Raw genomic sequence first — 14,242 nt, forward strand, 5'->3', positions numbered from 1 at the left:
GGGATATTTGAGCCCCTCCACACTCCCTGCTGGAATGTTCACTGGCCTGACCTTGTCCAGGAACTCACAGCTGCTGTGAGTTCATGAGAGCAATGATTTCAGTCATCTGTCATTTCCAGAAGACCCTGCTTCATTTTGGTCCACCTTGGTTTGTGGGTCTTAAAAACTCTCTTTCCCCTCTCTCACACTGTTCCCCAAGCCTTGTGAGGGAAGGTATGATGTGGAGGAATCCTATGGCTGGGTGCTTCACAGACACATATTCTCTGGTTTTCAGAGTATTTCATCTTGGAAAGCAACTCTAGAATGAAAGAAATGATCCAGAAGAAGAAGCTCGCCAAGTCAGAAATTAAGATACTTCACATTGATGACTATGGTAAAGTTTGGCACATACTCCATCCTTCAAGAACAGCTTTCTCTGCATCTTATACTTTTACCTTTAAATGACTCTCCATCTTTAATATTTTGCTCTTTCTTTAAAAGAACTTCCTTTACAGTTGTCCTTCCCCAAAGATTTTATGGAGAAAAACCAGTATGCTCTTCTCTTAATAATGTAAGTATTTTATTTTTTATTAAAATAAATGGATCTAAAGATTTCATAATTATGCTCTTGTGCCTCAGATGGCAGATTTATTAAATGAATAATAGAATTATTCTTGATTAACTAGTGTCCTAGTTCATTTCTGTTTTGGGGATAGAATATTTTGATGAAAAGCAACTTAGGGAAGAAAGGGTTTATTTGGGTAATAAGTTCAAATTGCAGCCATCATTGTCAGGGCTGATAATTCAAATAGCTACTTGTTTCACATCCAGAGTCAAAAGCAAAGATAAATGAATTCCTTTACACTTGCTTGCTTACTTGCCTGTGTTCTGCTGAATTTCTCCACTCTTACTCATTTCCAAACTTGCTGTCTAAGAAATGGCACTGCCCGCAGTGGAATGGGTCTTCCCACATAAATCAGCAAACAGTGCTATCCCTTATAGACACGTCCAGAGGCCAACATGATCTAGATAATTGCCCAGTTAAGACTCTCCTCCAGGTGATTTTAGTTTGTGACAAGTAGATAGCTAAAAACTCTTCACCACAAGCATGAAGGCTATTATCTATACTGCTTCCTTATGGAGACCATCACTGAGTATTGTGTGAGAATGTTTGAATATTTGGAACATATCCATTCCTGTAATTAATTCTTTTACTGAGAACAGTGACACTGGGTATCTTTGTTTGTGTATGTCTGTTTAGGAATTATTGAAGCATTGTGTTCCTGATCAGTATTTTTACAACACTAAACAAACCCATTATTTTTTTTCACTTTTCAACAGTTAGTGATGTCTGCATTACCCTTTAATTTTATAATCCTTGACGTGTGGCCAGAGAAAGCAGGTTTGTGCTTAGGAAGCCTGAATTTCAGAATGTTCAGCCTTACAACTGACTTTTTTCATACTTTTTGTGAGATCAGGATGGTATTGACTTCAGCACAGTGACCCTAGCCTCTTAGGGTAACTGATGTCATGCTGATTGAGCCTTGAATGGCTGAGGCTCATTAGTAACTGATTTACTATGAAGCCTGGTAGCATGTTGACCCACAATGCTGCATATTATCCAAAAATATGTTCAGGGCCTTAATAGGCACAGAAAATATGAAAGGGTCTTGTATTTACTGAGTTTATAGAACACTATTCTGGAGTTTAACATGATTTTATTAAAAGTCTACCTTGCCATTTTCTAGCTGCAGGTCTTTAGGAAAGTGAGCTAACCTCTTCATAGTAATTCAGACTATAACATGCTACCTTATAGTTTGTTGAAATGGAACACACACTTTGTTCCATGTCTTCATTGTGCTTCATCTGATACATACAAATCAGAGAGTTGGAATGATGGTTTGCACTGACTTTATTTAGATGTTTTAATTATGTAACTAATTTGTCACAGTGTGTGTGTGTGTGTGTGTGTGTGTGTGTGTGTGTGTGTGTGTGTGTGTGTGTGTAAGCTAAGGTCAATATTGGTCAGTGTCAGATGTCTTCCTCAATTTCTATCTACCTTTTCTTTTTGGGAAGGCAGAGTCTCTTATTCACCTGGAGCTTACAACATGGGCTAGGGTGGCTGGCCAGCTAGCCTCAGGAGAGATCCACATCTCTCTACGTTCCAACTCTAGGATTCCAAGTGTGGACCATCATCACACTGGTATATAGATTTTGAGAGACCTAGCTCAGGACCTTACAGATTTTTTGACCATCAGAGCCAGAAAGATCTTTAATTCTAGGTTAGCTTTATTTGAACCTCTCATTGCTCTTTGTTAATTCTTCTTTTGCCTTTCCTTTCACTAGTTTTCTGCTATTCGTATGATATATTGAGGAAAATACTAATCACATTAAAATAAGAAAGTCAGGAAAATCAAGCATCTTTTTTTGTCCTAGTTACTGTTGTCATAATAACTTCCCTTGGAGAGACATAAACAATATATAACCCTCTTTCTAATATCTCAAGAACAAACTTGCATAAGATTTCTCCAGTCCCAGGAAGAACCAATGAATTTATTAGGTTTGCTTATAGGGCAATGGGGGAGAGGTTTCACTCAGGAGCACAGGTGACCTTTGCCTTAGTTAGGGTTTTTATTGGTGTGAAGGGACACCATCACAAAACATTTAATTGAGGTGGCTCACTTACATTTTCAGACGTTCAGTCCATTATCATCATGGTGTTGAGTATAGCAATATGTAGGCTGATGAAATGCTGGAACTGAGAGTGCTACATCTTCTAGGCAACAGGAAGTTGACTGAGCAGTATCCTGAGCAAGAGAAACCTCATGGTCCCCAGTACCCATCTCCCACTCCCACTCACCATCCCTGAATCCCTAACCCCACCCCATGACACACTTCTCCAACAAGGCCATACCTACTCCAACAAAGCCACACCTCCTAATAATGCCACTCCCTGTGAGATTATGTTGGCCAATTATGCTCAAACTATCACACCTTAAAGCAGCCACATTGAAAGTCTGTTCCCAGTAGGCTGCATTCCCTTCACCCCCTCCAGTCTATATGTTCTTATACCCCGTCCAGCACCGTGCCAATGTGATTGGATCATAGTGACATGCAACTGGGAAAGGTGGCTGAACACTTGGGTGAGGGTCCCATGATCCTCTTCTCCTCATCATCTCCTATGAGCAGACCCAGCAAAACTGAAAACAGTAGCAGTTTGGCTAGGAATCCTGTATTACTATCACATTGTCCTTTGGTTATCTGAAGTTCACTACATCTAAAGTTTCCTCAGCAAAGAGACCCTAGGAGATATCCTTCAGCTACCAAGACCATTAAGGTGGAAGATAAAGGATGACATTGTGTTTGAAGTGTAGTTCCTTTATTCACATGGATACAAAGGTAGTTATTCATATTTCCATGCCTACCTGATGAAGGGATGAGGCCCTAGCTGTGGGAAGCAGACCAGACCTTCAGATGTTTTATGTTTATCCCTCATTACTTTATGAGGGATGTTAACTGGATCTTCTTGGCTTCAACTTGCCCTTTCTTCTGACTGATTTTGACTACATAAGAATGAGAACCAACATTTAAAACTCTGTTACTTGGAAAGGACCATCTGAGTCTCTTTGAAGAAGGACAGTAGTACACATAAATGCTGGCTGAGACTGTCTTCCAATTGGAGCTCTTAGGATTTCCAATGCACTGCTTAATGGTTCTAAGCTGCTGTTATATTGGAAACAAATTGGGGCTAATAGTGTGTCTTTACATTATGCACAGTGTGCAGTGCATTTTATATTCATGTTATTCATACAAAATAAAAGTGTTGTCTGGGCATAAATGCTTGTACTTAGTGTTTAATAAATTATGAGTATGATCATACTTGCTTAATAAATTGTATACAAACATAATGTTATCTGGGCCATAAACACTTGCAGATAGTGCTTAATAGTTTGTAAGTATAATCTTACTTTTATTAAAGATAGTGATATTTTACACATTTAAATATAACAGTATAAATATGAAATGTGTGATATAGAACCTATAAAGTTATTTAGTATGTGGAAATTCCCTGATCAGATGAAGTCATATAATCAGGCTCACAGAATTTACATTGCTGCATTCCAGCATGCTGAAGCAAAGACTACAAGCAGGTATTTGACTCTGGCTCCTGTTTCTGCCTTTAGGTTCTGCTCACATTATGCATTGATTCACTTTATTCTGCCCCTTGGTTTAAAGCTGTCAGTTCTCAGGAATTGTGCAGAATATTTCACATGTAAACCAATAATTATATTTTAATTTCTATTGATGAATATAATCATTTCTAGAAACTTATGCTAAATCATCTGAATAGACAATGGCAATCATCAAGGTTTTTTTTTTAATCTAGTTTTATCCTTCTAAGATAGATTTAATTTGCCTAATATGCTCATCTCCAGCCATATAAATTTTCCTGAAAGGGACATTAATTCATTTGTTGTTGACAACTGCAAAATCCCACTGCATGGAGAATTGAGTGAAATTGCTTGGGACTGAAGGGCACACTTTTTCCTACTAAGAGTAAACCCTATCTCTAATGATGAAATGGCTTCCCTTTCTAAAACTGTAATAGTTGATTGTGTTTTCCAGTAATCATGAGTTAAACATTGCTGAGCAAAAAAAAAAAAAAAGGCAGGCTTCTTCTACTTGGGCATAAAGGGTTAGGGTTAGCATCTTAAGTTTTGCTGTTTTGTGCATTGGATCTGGTCTACAAAGAAACAGAAATAATTTCTTGGTCTGAGGAGCTGGGTTTACAAATGACTAGGGTGTCCAGAAATACAGTTCAGTTCATAAATTGCTTGCATAGCATGCATGAAGCCTGGGTTCCAGCCCCAGAGCTTCTTAAACTAGGACTTATGGTACAGGCTGTAACTCCAACACTCAGGATGGGAAGACAAAGGATCATAAAATCAAGGTTATCCATGAGCAACATTGTAAGTTTGAGGCCAGCCTAGGATATAAGAGACCCTGTCACAAAAAAATAAATACAACAGTCAATCAGTCAATCAGTCAGTCAATAGCTTGATGGTCATTGAGGTCATGGGACTGTTATTCATTCCTTGATCTTTTGATTGATTTTCTGTCCTGTAGGTTCACCCTCCTTAAAGTCTGTAACCATAGTACTCTGTAACTATCTGAGTACCTCTGTTCCAGGTGTCCACTCTGCTTTTCCCTTGCCTTTTCTATTCTTTAGTGTCCCTAGTCCTCTCTCTGTGTGTTGTCTTTCTGCCCTCTGTGAGGAAAAATGTTGGGACTCTCACACTGGATGATGTGACCCTCACAAACAGCCACCAGAAACCTGGCTCCTCTAGATATAAGAAACCATTTGATCCCAGCCAAATACACCTCTTTGATTTGGGCTCAATGTATATTGGTTTATGCTGCCACAGTCTTTGCCCAACTGAAAAAGTTTTAGTAATATTTAAAGATAAATTTCCAGATAATTCTCTACATGTCCTTGCTTTTAATATCTAAACAAGGCAGAGAATGGTCAGCGTTTCACTGTTCCATCTATTAATCTAGCAGCTCTTTCCTTTGTATCACAGTCATCAGAGCATTATTCAGCCCCATGAATATAGACAGAATGCAAGAGTGAATGCCAAAAAATAAAAAAAAATAAAATGAATCAGTCAACCATTAAGGTTTTCAAGAATGAGTTGAGTTAGAGAAAGATAGGACCGTAATTGATCTGAGCACTTACAACATGCATTAACTCAGTTTTCTGGGTGAATCAGCTTCTTATTTCTTTAGATTTTTTGAATGATGCTGAAAAATATCCATATGCATTGTCTCAAAATTTGACTGTATAATCTTACTATCAAACTTTTATATTTTCAAGCTAGCAAGAATTACCACCAGCTACCATTATTTTATTTTACATGTATCATTATATTTTTTCAGATTTTTTTCATTTGAATTAGAAACAAGATTGTTTTACATGACAATCCCAGTTCCCTTCTCCCTCCTGTCCTCCCCTACCACCACCACCAACAACAACTAAAACCCTACCTATTACATATCCTATCTGCTCTCCCTGGATGGTGAGGCCTTCCATAGGGTGTCATCAGAGTCTATCATATCCTTTGGGATAAGGCCTAGGCCCACCCCTGTGTGTCATGACTCAGGGATTATTCCTCTATGTGGAATGGGCTCCAAAAGTCCACACCTATGCTAGGGATAAGTACTGAACTACTACAGGAGGTCCCATAGATTTCTGAGGTTTTCTCACTGAAACCCATGTTCCTGGGGTCTGGATCAGTACCATGCTGGTATATCAGCTATCAGTCTGGGGAGCAAGAGTTCTGCAATGTTCCGGTCAGCTGTTTCTCTGGGTTTCACCAGCCTGATCTGGACCCCTTTGCTCTTCACTCATCCTTCTCTGCATCTGGATTCCAGTTCAGTTCAGTGAATAGTTGTGGGTGTCTGCTTCTACTTCCACCAGCTGATGGATAAGGGCTATCAGGTAGCATATAAGTCAGTCATCAATCTCATTATCAGGGGAGGGCATTTAAGGTAGTATGTACTCATATGTGGATTTTAGACATAGAGTAAAGGATTACCAGTCTACAATCCACACTGCCACAGAAGCTAGTAAACAAGGAGTACTCTAAGAGAGACATTAATGGTCCCTTGGGAAAGGGGAAAGGGTCAAGATCCCCTGAGCAAATTGGGAGCATGGGAAGAGGGGGGAGGGAGCTAGGAGAATGAAAAGGGGAGAAGAGGAGGGGTGAGGAGGACATGAGGGAGCAGAAAGGTTGAGTCAGGGGAAGAATAGAAGATAACAAGAATGGAAAATAGAGGGAAACATTTTAGGTTTACAAGGAAACCAGGCACTAGGGAAATGTCTGGAGATCTACAAAGATGACACCAGCTAACAATCTAAGCTACACATATCATTTTAAATATGTTTAGATACCATGCATGTGTAATACATATGTGCATGTTCATTTACTAATGGATGCACCTTTTTGTGGGGACATGTAGAATGTTTAAAGTTAGTATCAATTCTTGTTCTCAACCACTCTCCACCTCAGGGATTTCTTTATGAAGTTTTGGCTTAATCTAGTTAGCCAGTTGGCCCCAGGGAATCTGTTTCCTGAATCCTGTGCCCTGTCTCTGAATACAGCCAGGGATTTCAGGCAGGCCACCATGTTGGCTTGGGTTTTTATCTGGGTGCTAGGGGTTTGAACTTTAGTCCTCACGATTGACTGCAAAGTTTTTTATCCACTAAACCTATCCCCTATGCTTAATTCTCAGACAATCATGCATGCACATAATTTGTTCCTATCTTAACAGGAGGAAGCTAAGAATAGAATATGTCATGTCTGCCATCCCCAGAATCATGAAGAGTGCAAAATTATTTCCTCAAATGAAATTAAATTTATTTGTTTATAACAGGCCCTCTGCTTCTTATATTACCTATCATGTCCTGCCAGTGGATTTTCCCTATGATTATCAATGAATATGGAGTTGAATCTGCAGAGTTTTCTGTCTACTCAAGCTCTTTTTTTTCTGTGTTCTTCCCACTTCACAGTAAACAATACTTTGAAGATGACTCTGCAATGAATCTAAGACCTCCCTCTAGACCTTAACGTTTGAAGTTCAAATACCTCCAACTGGTGTCCCTGGATGGGGACCACGACTTTGACACTAGGGCTTTAGGAATTCATTCTAGATCTAAACCATAGCAACACCAAATAACCAAATACAAAAGGCAGGGATTTTAGATGTTTTTTTCTTGTGGTCTTAATGAACTGCTGAGATGGTAACTGTAAGAAATAATATTCATTACCTATATATGATGATGCTCTGGAAACCATTGCACATGAGACACAGTGATGTGTCTTCTATCGTCATGACTACTTCTTTATCACATATGAAACATTCCACACCTGATATGGGAACTCAAGTCATGTCCACATATTTAATGCATGGTTCATAGGACATTTCATTTTCTTGAGAAAGTAATTTTCTCACATACTGGATAAGAACAGGGTAGGTATCATACTTCTTCTATAGATGAAGACAAGAAGATATAGGCAACACTCAATATGGTAGCCATCTATTGAGATTTGAAACATTGTCAGGAAGAAGGGAGCACAGAGTGGGCTCAGTGGGTGAGGATGCTTGCTGGCAAGCCTAAAGAATTCACCTTGATCCCCTGGGTAGAAGGAGAAAGATTATTCCTAAAAGTTGTTCTATGATCTCTATATGTGAACACACACACACACACACACACACACACACACACACACACATGCTAAATAAAAGAGGTAAATGTAGAAACATAGAAAAAGGCTAAGAATAGTGTGGACCAGTGAGGGGTATTCAGCATCTTTATTTCTGAGTCCTTTGCTGGCTAAGAATTCTGGTTTCTTTGCAGAAATGAGTCTAATATGCCTAATATTTAAGTGAATATATTCTGAGCAATTTTTATAATTGTGTTATTGCTTAAAGCCGAAATTATTTAATTATCAATTTACATATTTTCTTTAATTCTGTCTCAATGTATTTATTTGTTAGATAGTTCTGATGTTAGCCAATGGTCATGATTGACATTGTATTGTTGCATTTGTTTGTTTGATACAGCAAAGTAAAATGAGATTAAAAATCCATGTTTATACATTCAGATTTTTATTGATAAATTGATTCCTAGAATCTCTCTAGATGAGTAGGAAACCAGAATGATGTAAGGACCAGAAGTTGCCATGATGCCCTACCTAGTATGAAGTATACTCTCAAGGTTTGAATGAGCACAATAGTCATGGATCTGAGAAACTTTTTTAACATGGCCTGAGTGAGCAAAGTTTGTAGAAAGGAACTAACACACTCCTCAGCTGAGATTTATTAAGAGATAGCTTCATAGTCATGGACAGCCATGGTCATGCCCTGAAGTGCAAGAACTTATGAAGAGAGGCATGAAGAGGACCATGAAAGCAGACAGAATTCCTTTTAAAATCCAGAGAGCACTAGAAGAGATATCTGCCATGTGTAGCATGATGGTAAGTTCTGGAGGAAGAGACAGATCCCTCAATTTTCAAGAACAGATGGAATGTCAGACTCTTATAGGGTGAGAAAAATTTCACAACTTGTAAACTAAGCGATATCTAATGTGTCATGGAGGTGAGCATTGAGTCCCACACTGGGTGGAACTGCAGTTCAAAGTTGCTATGGTTCTAGGAAGCATCCCTCTCCTTGGTTTCTACTTAGGCCTGAATTTTCTAAGAGTCACCGAAGGAAACTGTCACTCCTTTGTCCTAAGTGGCATGCATAAGGGGATTTGGCCTGATTTTTTGGGAGAGGAAAACAGATACCTAGCAGATCTGTAATCTAGTAGCATTTAATTAGTGTCTGTTAATTCAATGTGATCCTGATCTATGTGCTATGAATTGTGTGTTTCAATATTGTAATCACCAAAGTCCCAAGATAAATTAATTATAATTTTTACTGAACTTGTTGAGAAAATTGTCACTTGCTTGTTTTATAAAAGTACAGTCTTCTATTTTTCTTACAAAATTTGGGGTCACTATCTATATGCCCCAGGAAGTCAAGTCTGGACCACCCATTCTTGAGAAGCCAATGGAACATATGAACTATTAGAGGAAAAAACAGAAAAATGAGATATATTCAATATGTTCACATTGGAAAGAGGGGTAAAGAAATCCAATGGCCCCTTCAAGTCTATTGCCAATGTCCTGAAGATAAATTAAACTTAATTTGCTGAGCCAGGGATATGCACATCTGAAGAGTCCTGGCTAGAATGTTGCCATGTCTGCCTGAGCTACCAATTTCTTAGCTCCAGCCTCATCCTGTAAGTTGGTCTGTCAATTTCATAAACCTGTGTGAAATATCTTGCAGGGAGACAAACAGCCCTCCTCCCCTCTGCTCTGGCAGACAATCTTCTCTTTCTTCCAGCCTGACATTCTTCAGGAAATTCCCATTTCATGATGTCTGTTGTTTCAGGACTCTGGTAGATCAGAATGTCTGCATCTCTGCCAGGCTATTCATACTTCCATACTGCCCTGTAAGGTCACAGGCCCTCTGCTGCTATTCTCTCCCTGCCCAAATTTAAGACTGTGGTCTTACACTGGGAAAAGCTGGAGAGTACAAACAGATCTGAGTTGCTCTTAGAGTTGACTTTTTCCCCTTACTGTGGAGAGCAAGGTCTATGAAAGAGGCCTTCATCCCTAAACCCAAGGAAGGAAACACCTGCTATAGCCTGTATTCCCTCCCTGACTTCTGCCGCTACAGGCAAGCCTACTCTCCTGCTGATGAGCACTAGTTGCCCATCACCCCCAACCTTTGCAAAGTTTCTAATTCCTCACCACCCACTGACCAGTAACCACTGGCCAAGCATAACGTACCAAGAATTTTTGCCCTAATGTTTCCAACTTCTGGAATGTAGACTAAGTTGCACAACTTGGAATCATAGAAGAATGAGGAAGTCCCTTTATTACCAGGAACTGAAGGCTTTCCCTTCAGAACCCATCAAACTGCTCATGACATGGTACTGAAAATGCTCCTAATTTGTCTGAGTACCTTTCACTTTAATTTTTTTGCATGTATAAGTGCATCTGTATGTTCGAGAACACATGTGTGTATATGTACATAGAGGCTAGAGGCTGGTATCAGGTGTCTTTCTCGGTTTCTTTCTACCATGTTTTTTGAGACTAGGTCTCACACAATACCTGGGGCTCAGGAATAAAGGGAATAAATTACCATGACAGTCTTTTTTGCATGGATTGTATGGCTTGCACATAGGTTCTCATTTTGTGTGTCAAGTAAATTACTAAGACATCTCCTAATTCACTTCCACATTCTTTTAGCCAATGTATAGAATATTTTCACTCTAATACATAAGAGGTGTACAGTCAAGAAGAGAGTAGATCCTTCCGTCTCTGACCTATTTGTAAATTGTGCTGGGGTACCATTTAATGGTAAGTGATGTAGGTGTAACCCTTTCAAACTGTAAAGGAATTGAAGAAGGATGTTCTATCTCTGGGATGATGTAAATATTTAAACAAATAAAAGAAAAGATCTTCCAGCCTCCTTCTTTTTCTACTACCTCAATGATGCCATTAAAAATTATTTCAGATGGAAATTGGCCAAAGGATAAGAATTAATGTAGTGAGACTTGACAGCAGATATCATTAGAAGATTGTGTTTCCTCTCTGCTTATTCTACATTTTCTGCCTGGATGATGTCCCCCAGGCCCTTTTCTGTTGGTTCTATTCTGTTATTTTCATGTGCTGTCTAGGATGTTTATCCCAAGGTTAATTTTGTGTGGATAATACTAACTGTCCATTTTCTAGTTTTAGGCCTGGCTCATTAATAACCATGCTGTTCATTGTTTGAACCTGTGTAGTGATGAGAGTTCATCTTTTGACTCCTTATTACAATTTGAATAGCAGGACAGAAAGAGGTGAATTCTGCATTTCTTTCATTGCTCTCATGAGAGCTTTCAAACAATATTTGCATCTGACTAAGGAGACAGTGCTGGATCCCATTTAGAGAAAGAGCAAAAAGATATATAATGTCTTTTAAGGCAAGAAAGAGAGTCATTAATGGATAACCACTGGCCCTGTATTGAAGACGTCTGGTCTGTCAATATAACAAATGGGAAATGAGGGACAGGAGGTAGGGAAGAATAGGATAAAGTTTCTATTATACTAATGCACTTTATTTTGTCATTCGTTAATAGCATTTATTTTATTTTTTTTATTTATGTCTGTGTGGGGACGGAATATGTGGCTGTGAGTGAAGATGCCATAATGGCCAGAAGATTTCCAGATCCCCTAACCTGGATTTATGGGCAGCTCTGAGTTTGGTTCATCTGGGAACCAAACTCTGTCCTTTACAACAGCAGGAAGTACTCTTAAATGTTGAGCCATCCCTCCAGTTACCATGTTTTTTTTTAAATAATAGTGCATTGAATAAAATATATTATTAAATTTAAAGCACGAAAAAGGACCAAAATGCCACCATGGTATTCCTCCCCTGGAGTCTTTGTGGCTTTCCAGGTGGTACCACTTTTTCATCCTCATGTGGCATTTGTTCTTCAGCCATTTTTATTGTACAAGTGTCTACAGTATTTTGTTTGTTTGTTTCCAAATTTCAACTTACAAGGCACTAGTAAGACTGAATTCCACCAACCCTAGAAGCCCAGTTTACTTTCTCTGTGCCTTTAAATATTGAGTCTGAACGTAGTCACATCTTGTAGTGCCAGGGATCAGAAATTCACTGTATGAACTTTAGGGGACCAAATTCCTCACATAACAGCTTTTGTTTTGCCCATAACCAATTTTTTCCTTAATTTTTAGTTCCATACTATAAGTGATGGGACAATAAAGAAACCACCAAATGGCTGCTTCATGACTGGGAGTAAGGATTATTGTAGGTAAGAGAGAACAGAGGCATTGGGAAGAGTCCAGAGCAGAGAGGAAAAGAGAAGCACACAGGCCATGACCAAGACTATCTGTTAGAGAAGCAAGAATAGTGGGGTTAGCGGGTAGGATTGTTATTACATAGAGACATAATGGGAGGTGGGCAGTTGGTGAAGTCTAACAGAGTACAGGAGTCGGGATGGAGAGAGAGGCCAGAAGCTAACATGGACTTTGAAATACATAACAAGTATGTGTGGATAGGGACCGAAGGAGCCTGGAGGTCAGTGTGGGTTTTGATATATGCAATCAAGTGTATATAAGGGAAAGAGCCCTTTCTGGCAGGAAAATCCCATTTTGTAGGTTCCTGAAAAATGCTGCATATAGGCTTTTGGCATTCTTTCTATAGTCCAGCTTCAGAAGAGGCAAGACTGTCATTTCTGGGCATCAGCCCTAGCTTTTTGGATTTGGGAAACTGGACTTCCTTTTGGACTTATCTATGCTCAGTGCTTAATGTTCCTGGGGCAGGTTATTGGCTTTTGTTTTTTCCCAGAAATATGGTGACCTAGAAACCTCTTGGTGGGGAATCATAGTGTGTTGGTCTCTCTGTATGAGCACAAATGTGATGATAGAAGAAAGATTATTTTGTGCTTTTCCCTGAAGAGTGAATTGTGGGAGAGGATGCTTAGAATGCGGCCCTGATAACAATGGAGATCTTTTCAAAATGTGGTATTTGGATGCTCTTTAAATCCATCACATGGGTGACTTCTTTGTAACCTGTGCCTAATTTTGGTCCTAGTTAAACTAGATGAGGATGATGATGATGGTATGATGGTAATGACAGTGATGATGGTGGTTATAATGAAGATGATATTGGCAGTGAGTGATACTGATGTTGATAGTTGTATAAACTTACAATATGAACATGATTACTTCATGGTAATGCTAAGGGGAAGGTTTGTATTGTAGATATAGAAGTGAGAACATCCAGAGACATCTGGAACAGTCCAGAGCAGAGAGATAAAATAGTAGAATGAACATGTTCAGCAGATTGGATCTGGCCTTGCGGGAAGCAGTAGCAGAGCAGAGAAAAAATAAAGGTTGAGAACAAAAGAGGAAAACAAAGAGATTAGGGGGAAAAGAGAGGGTAATATGGCGGGAGAGCTTCACTGAAATAACAGGAATATAAAGAAAATTATCAGCTGTGGTCAGGGAGGTCATGAGGAACTGAAGCTTAAAATAGGGATGAAGGCAACAAGACTGAGAAACATTTATACTGAAGGAGACTAGAGATCAGAGTGTGCTTTGGTATGCTAACAGGCACCACAGATAGCCATTTGTCCCTTCTGTGAGTGGTTAGGGAACCAGCTCCTTTGGGTAGAGGGGAACAAGGTTCACAAGTTTCTAAGGAATGCTGGCTTTCATCTAACTATCAAATTGGGGAAAAAGGGGTTTCCTTTGGACATCCAAAAGTGACGATGGTTATAATGATGGTGAGAAAAATGATAAAGATGATGATTTTTGGGGGGATGTGTGCTAGAGATCAAACACAGGGTCTCCTACTAGTTAGACAAGTCCTCTGTGCTGAGTCATATCCCCAGTAGTTGTGATTTTTATGGGAAGCTCCCTTTCCGAATTTTCTATAGTCTACAAAAATACAACAAAATTCAGCACTTGAACTTCACAGTGTAAAATCATGCTACCTCTCCCTAGTGGGGAAATGCTGCAAGAGCTGCAATTTTCCTGTCCACCTTGGCATCTGGCTTTCATATTTTTCAGACATTTGTGTTGCTGCTTCCTTTCCTGGCTGTTAAGCTTGAAGGCTGAAAAAGACTTTTTTTCCTTTA

General features: G+C 39.2%; 1 protein-coding gene across 1 annotated transcript in view; it reads left to right on the forward strand.

Moving 5' to 3' along the window:
- Dpp10 (dipeptidyl peptidase like 10) overlaps positions 1 to 14,242 on the forward strand; it is a 512,276-nt gene that overhangs the window by 476,571 nt on the left and 21,463 nt on the right. Inside the window, exons 18-19 of the mRNA XM_035445836.1 lie at positions 275 to 373; positions 481 to 550. Of these exons, the coding sequence (XP_035301727.1) occupies positions 275 to 373; positions 481 to 550 (169 nt within the window). The remainder of the gene's footprint in view (positions 1 to 274; positions 374 to 480; positions 551 to 14,242) is intronic.

The sequence above is a fragment of the Cricetulus griseus genome, chromosome 5, assembly GCF_003668045.3.
Source record: "Cricetulus griseus strain 17A/GY chromosome 5, alternate assembly CriGri-PICRH-1.0, whole genome shotgun sequence".
NCBI classification, from domain to species: Eukaryota; Metazoa; Chordata; class Mammalia; order Rodentia; family Cricetidae; genus Cricetulus; species Cricetulus griseus.